Here is a 6,390-nt window from a genome sequence, read left to right as displayed (position 1 = left end):
AAGAGCTCCCTCCTCCCTCCTCCCTCCTCCTCCCTCCTCCCTCTCCCCCCCCCCCCCCCCCCCTCCTCTGCCCATTCTCTCCTCTCCACCCCCCCCCCCCCGCACAGTCAGAAACATGGCTGGCACGCAGAGCGCAGGCGCTGGCGACATGGAAGCAGTCGTGGCGAGGTTCTACGATGGCATCTGCCGCAACACTGAGAGCGCGGTCAGCTTGTTTTCCCCGTACGCCCAGCTTGTTGTGAGCCGCGAGGGCTCCCCCGGTTCGTCGCAGGGCTGTCCTCAGAGCCAGATGGCGCAGTACTTTGCCTCGCTTCAAGTCACGTCAGTGACGCTCTCGTCGATCGCGTATTCCCCGATCCCGGGTTTGCAGTCTCTGTTTCTGCTCAACTGCGTCGGCGTCTTTGGCGGCCCCGATCTCAAGTTTGCCCAGTCGTTTGTCGTCCAGATGGGTTGTGGCGTTCTCTCATCGTCGCTCACCTTTCTTTGCGACGCCGGCGTTGCCCGTGACATCACCATCAAGCCGCTGACCCGTGCAGGGACGACCGACCAGCACCAGCCGGCCGTTGCTGCCGCTGCTGCTGCGGCCGCCGTTGCTGTGGCGGCCGAGACCACGCCTGGGCCTACCTCCCAGCCAACGTCGCAGCAGGCGGCGCAGGCCAAGCCAACGGAAACGTGGGCCAAGGTTGCTGTGAGCAACCAGCCAGCGCAGGCCAACGGCGAGGCCACCGCGTCCAAGCAGGGACATGCTTCAGGCCAAGCTGGCAAGCAGAGTCAGAGTCGCCAGGGCAAGCAGGGCCAGGGCCAGGGCCAGGGACGACAGGCTCCGCCCGCGTCTTCGGGTGGCAAGGGGCGAGATGGCAAGAAGGGCGCCGGCAGGGGAAGTAGCTACCTTTTTCTGCCCGGTTCGAGAGCGACTCGCCTCTCAACAAAGCCGAGCTCAGAGAGCATTTTGCTGCGTTCGGCAATCTCAAGGGCGTCTTCTTGCGCGACAAGCTCAAATTCGGATATGTCGACTTTTGCGACGCGCAAGCTCTGCAGGCCGCGCTCGGCGTTGGCTCCATCAGGTATGGCGACGTCACCGTTCGCATTCTGCCCAAGAGCAAAAGTGGCAAGGGCAACAGCGGCAAGGGCAACAGCGGCAAGGGCAACAGCGGCAATGGTAGCGGCCGGGGCAATGGTGGCGGCCGAGGCAATGGTGGCGGCCGGGGCAATGGTGGCGGCCGGGGCAGTGGTGGTGGCCGGGGCAATGGTGGTGGCAAGGACAACGGCGGCAAGGATAACGGCGGCAAGGGCAACAGTGGGGATAGCAACCGCCGGAAGAAGAACAGAGGTGCCAGGAGCCGAAACCAGACCTACAACAGTCAATGAACACCACTATGACGATGGGTACCCGACACTCTAAGGGTGGCAGATGCCATCTACGATGGCATCAGTCTCCTCTTTGCGTGCATGCGCTGCCGATACAGGGCCTACAAGTATCGCGTCGCCCAGAGGAAGCCCTTCAGGGAGCAAGGAACGTTGCATCCTATCAGGTAGGCAATCGGATGGTAGCGGCTGCTGCCATCACGCCGCCAACAGCGCGCTCATCGCGGTAGCGCGAGGTGGTGGCGCCGTGTCGGGGTGGCAGGCAGGCGGTGGGGTATGGCCCGGGGCGGCCGGCGTTCACTCGTAGCTCGTCAAAGCACTCAACTCGCGGCGGCGTGCCAATGGAGTCGGCGGCCGACATGCTCGCGCATGTTTCGCACGGAGGCTATGTCTTCCAGCAGCCGAGCCGCCCGCCGTCAGAGAACTGCATGCCCATCCGTGGCAACAAGCACGGCCACTCGACAGCCTCGTCCCGCCTCAAGCCCCCGCAGCGGGAGCACCGCGTCATCCGCGAGCGCGTGTCAGCCGGTACGTCGCCTCGTGCCGGCCAACGGCCACATCCTGCCTGCTCACAGCAACGGCCCTGGACTCTGCTGCAGCGCGCCTACTCTGCCGCAGCAGAGCCTCTCCACGGCACCAGCCTCACTAGGACCCAGTATTCCCTCGCGCACCACCCTAACTCACTCTTATTGCCACCATCCGAATACCCAGGTACTATCCGCTCTTCACGGCTCGGCTTCACCTCTGCCAAAAAGTTCGGGGCGCCAATGCGGCTACGGCGGGAGCGGCGCTCGGTGGCCGAGCCGTCGCCGGTTGAGCTGGCCAAGGCTGCACTGGCCGCCAAGGAAAGCGGCAGGCTTCCGCCACGTCCCTCGTCGCCCATTCGGTCGACCAAGCTCGGATCGACTGATGCCGGCGCCCGCCTCACCGGGCGCGACTCGCAGGCGCTCGGCACCTCGCTCGGCGCTGACAGCGATGCCGCGGCGGCAGTCGCGCCCTCCCCCGCGCGCGATGCCGTCGGCCATGGTGTCATCCGCTCGTTCAAAGAGGGCCAGACCACTGCCTCGCCGCTGGCGGTTGGCTCCAAGACCGCAGGCGCCAATGCCGATGGCAACCCGGCCGGCGAGCCCGACTTTGCCGAAGTCGGCGTCATCCGCTCGCGCTCGTTCGGCCTCACCACGGCGTCGATCGACACCCACCACGCACGCGATGTATACTCGGAGCCCGATCCCAATGCTCCCAAGACTCAGGCGCTGGCCACCGGCGTCATCCGCTCGCTCGAGCCCGGCCATACATCGGCAACCGCCCGCCTCCGCGACGAGTTGCACGCCGGCATCAATGCGTACAAGCTCCAAAAGGCCGAGGAGGAGCTGGACTCGCTTCTAGTCCGCGATGCCCCGTCGCCGCCCAAGTACTCTTTCATCCGCTCGTCCATTCTCGGAGGGACCAATGCCACGACCCGGGTCCGCGACGCCGACGCGCCCGACAACGAGGATAAGATACAGGCATTCCGCCAGCGCGACAACATTGATGCCTCCGAGGGCCTGACCATCTACGCCTCGGGCAAAAAGGGCTACACCACCCGCTCTATTCGCAAGCACGAGTCTCCCAGCGCCGAAATGGTTAAGGATCTCATCACCTCGCGCCCGGCCAAGGTCGGCTGGTCTCCCGCAACCATCCGCATGTCTGCCCTCGCCGGCCGCAACACCGCTACGTTTGCCTCGCGCAGGCCGCCCCCTCCCGCCCACGAAGCGGTCTACCCGGACAAGCCGCTCACCACCCGCGACCCGTCGGTCCGCATCGTCGGCTACAGCTCGCATGGCGGTATCTCGACTCCGGTCATCGAGCGCAAGACCGCGCCATCGGTTGCAGGCGACTCGTCCGTCGTCCCCGTACCCGCCGAGGCGTCTTCCGATGCCACACCGGTTCCTGGCGCCACCCGCGCCTCGGCTTCGAGCTCGCGTCCACTCGCCAAGCAGCTCGAATTCGACGTCTCCACCACTCCGTCGGCTCGCAAGGGCCGCGCCGCCTCACAGCGTCTGTTCGCGCGAGGCACCGTCGCCTCCAACCACAAGGGCAAGCGAGTTCGCATCGTCACTCCCAAGCGCAAGGCTCCGCGTCCGTCGCGGCGTGCTGCTGCGGCCGCCGCCTCTTCCACTGCGGCACCCACGCCATCGCCCGGCGCCGCCGCACGCCGCCGCACGCCTGCACCTGCGCCTGCCCGCCCGCGCCCGTCATCGGCCACACCTGCGCCTGCATCTGCGCCCGCCTCTGCCCGCGTTGCCGCCGCCCAGGTCTTGGCCTGAGAGCATCCTCTCCCATCGCACGCCTGCAGCACTGGCCCCCACTTGGACTTCCTTGATTGAACTCCCTCCCCCCAAGGCTTTGCCCACCCCAGCTGCCCCCCCCCCCCCCCCCACGCCTCTCTCCCCCCCAGCTACACCCGCATGGACGGACCGCCGCTACACGTGCCAGAGGACGCGGTCCGCGGGCTGCCCGGGCACGTGCGCTCGGTGGTGGTGGTGTGGTGGGAGGACATGGTGTCACTCGAGGCAGCCGCCGTCGTTCTCGGCACCGTTCATGCCGTCCGCGCCGTCCGCGCCGCCGAGGCCTGGCACACCGCCGTCGCTGAGGCCAATCCCTTTGTGGAGCATGCGTTGGCGTGTGCTCTGACCGGCCCGCCCGAGCTGGCCCGCCCCGGCCGTGCCGCCCATGCCCGCATCCTGCTGTGGACCGGCGCCGCGCCGGCACTTGCCGGCGCTCGTGCCCAGCTTGTCGCCGCACGCTCGGCCCTCGCTACGCTCCGCACCAGCGCATCCAAACTCCCCGTCGTCGAATCAAGCACCCCGCTTGCTGGCCTTGCCGCCCGCTGGATCCGCAAGATTGGCGCTCGCCTCACCCATGCTGCCCGCGTCCTCGCCGAGGCTTCAGAGCTGACCAAGCCACAAGTGCTGCCCGGCGACGCCGACGAGCTGCAGTCTGAGATCGGCTTCCGTCTCATCAGCGGCGTGCCAGCAACCGCAAGGGCTGCGTCGTGGACCGGTGCCCTGCACGCGTATCTTGCACATCACACCCTGGGACCTCCTCGCACTCACCGCACCGCCGAGTACAGCGAGCTTGTGGCGCGGCACTGGGGACCTGACGCCAGCGTCGCGCTCGACGAGACTGCACTCCACCAGATTTCTGTCGACGTGCCGCGGACCCAGCCCAAGGTGCTGTTTTTCAAAGAATCGGCCGTAACCGAAGCCATGGAGCGCATCGGTGTTGTCTTTACTGCGTCGCACGGTGAGGCGTGGACATCACCTGTTGCCTATGCGCAGGGCATGCTCGACCTCTCTGCCCCGTTCCTGCTCGTTTTTTACGCGGCCGCCAAGGTCCTGCCCACCAGAGGCGTCGACGACTCCGTGGCTGAACACGGCATCGACGCTGACGCGCTGGACAGCGCAGAGCGCCTGGCCTTTGTCTGCCTCCGCGCACTCATCGAGGCTCTTGCTCATTGCTTCACCCCGAACCGCGAGGGTGTCTCCCACATTGTTCGCATTGTCCACGGGTACGTGGCAGACCTCGCGCCTGAGCTTGACGCGCATCTGCGCCAACACCTCGAGTACGCCGTTGTGGTCTTCCGCTGGATCAACTGTGTCTTTGTCCGCGAGTTTGACCTCGAGTCGCTCATCCGCCTCTGGGATGGGCTGCTTCTCGGCGGCTCGGCGGCGCTACCTGGTGCCATTGCCGCGCTGGCCGCGGCGCTCCTCCTCCGCGCGCGGGAGCTCCTCCTCGGTCTCGACTCGACCGAGCTGCTTATGGCAGTTCAGGACCTGGCGAGCGCGCTTGGCCCGTGGGATGCCGGCGACGTCCAGGCCTTGCTCGTCGAGGCCAACGCACTGCGGTCGCTGCGCGCCAGCAAGTCCGAGGCGGGCACACCGTGAGCCGCGGCACTGTCCTGTTGAGCTATGTGTTATTCCGCCCCACGGCTGGGGAGCGGGCTAGTAGTGACGAGGCGTGGCCACGGCGTGTGGCACGCCGGACAGCCAAACGCCTGCGCATTGCGCATCGAGGTGGCGAGGCAGGCCACATGGGCCACAGCCTCGCACTTCTCGTTGCCGCAGCTCTCGCCGTAGAACAGAATAGTCTTGCAGAGCTCGCAGGTGGAGACCAGCTCCTCGCACAACAAGTAGTCGTGAAACTCAACAAACCCGCGCGAGCCGAGCGTGTACCCCTCGACCACTTTGCCGTCGACTTCTCGCGTGATTAGCTGCAGCCAACCCTCGTTCTTCAGCTCGATGAGCAGGGCGTGCGACTCGCGCTCGCTGATCTTCACCTGCTGGCGTTGTTGGAAGAACTGCTGCTGGTCGAGCCACCCATTGCCGCCAATCATAAACTGCAGCACCACTTCAAACATCTCCAGCTCAGCCCGCTTGAACGTTGTTGCCGTCGCCATGGTCGCATTCTTGGACGTGCCCACCAGCCCGTAAAACGTCTCGCCCGTAAGCTCGTCGCGCGCCGTCCTCACCACCATCTCCACCGTCGCAAGCTCATGGTTGATCTGCCTGACAAAAGTATCAAGTGGCTCTAGCTCGCCTGCACTCCGCCGTTTGCCGTTCCTACAAGTGAGTGTCCCCACCCCCTTGGTGTGTGCCCTTTCGGTGTGTGCCCTTTCTGCCGCCTGCAGGTCATGTAGAATCATTCCTAAGTCGCACAGCAGCCGCTGCAGATTGTGGGCGGGCACAGGGATAGACGGCACGCCACCAGGCCATTCTCCCCATGCTCAAACCTGTCTTCCCCATCTCTTCCCCTCTTCCCCCCACACCAAAGAAGTAGGGACATAAGATGCCTCTAGCGGATGCACGGTTCCGCCCCCGCGGCTAGGACCACCTAGCCCCGCCGCATCACCAGAAAGACAACGCGCTCCTAGAGAGCAGTCAGATCAGGCAGCCCTCGTCAAGACACGAAACCGTAACAGCGAAGGAAATCTATAGAATACACACTAAACCGAGTACAACCAAGAGCAGGAACTCTGTTCAAGGA

The 6,390-nt window shown here is 65.6% G+C and overlaps 4 protein-coding genes across 4 annotated transcripts in view; 3 read left to right on the top strand and 1 right to left on the bottom strand.

Moving 5' to 3' along the window:
* Positions 1-115: 115 nt before the first annotated feature.
* On the top strand, positions 116-1,595 carry AMSG_02338 (uncharacterized protein; the record flags this gene model as incomplete). Its single annotated transcript, XM_013905429.1, has 3 exons — positions 116-831; positions 942-1,159; positions 1,552-1,595. 3 exons carry the CDS (start codon positions 116-118, stop codon positions 1,593-1,595), a joined length of 978 nt encoding a protein of 325 aa, XP_013760883.1.
* A 111-nt stretch (positions 1,596-1,706) lies between these two features.
* Positions 1,707-3,744, top strand: AMSG_02337 (uncharacterized protein; the record flags this gene model as incomplete). Its single annotated transcript, XM_013905428.1, has 2 exons — positions 1,707-1,893; positions 2,077-3,744. The coding sequence occupies 2 exons, from the start codon at positions 1,707-1,709 to the stop codon at positions 3,669-3,671; spliced, it is 1,782 nt and encodes a 593-aa protein (XP_013760882.1). The 3' UTR covers positions 3,672-3,744.
* A 68-nt stretch (positions 3,745-3,812) lies between these two features.
* On the top strand, positions 3,813-5,434 carry AMSG_02336 (TBC1 domain family member 22A; the record flags this gene model as incomplete). Its single annotated transcript, XM_013905427.1, has 1 exon — positions 3,813-5,434. The coding sequence occupies one exon, from the start codon at positions 3,813-3,815 to the stop codon at positions 5,289-5,291; it is 1,479 nt and encodes a 492-aa protein (XP_013760881.1). The 3' UTR covers positions 5,292-5,434.
* The window catches only part of AMSG_02335 (Nse1 non-SMC component- complex), a 1,449-nt gene continuing 360 nt past the window's right edge, over positions 5,302-6,390 (bottom strand). Inside the window, exon 2 of the mRNA XM_013905426.1 lies at positions 5,302-5,943. Coding sequence (XP_013760880.1) covers positions 5,321-5,943 — 623 coding nt within the window. The 3' untranslated portion in view covers positions 5,302-5,320. The remainder of the gene's footprint in view (positions 5,944-6,390) is intronic.

Source organism: Thecamonas trahens, assembly GCF_000142905.1.
Source record: "Thecamonas trahens ATCC 50062 unplaced genomic scaffold supercont1.9, whole genome shotgun sequence".
NCBI classification, from domain to species: Eukaryota; order Apusomonadida; family Apusomonadidae; genus Thecamonas; species Thecamonas trahens.
This window is presented reverse-complemented; position numbering and strand designations above follow the sequence as displayed.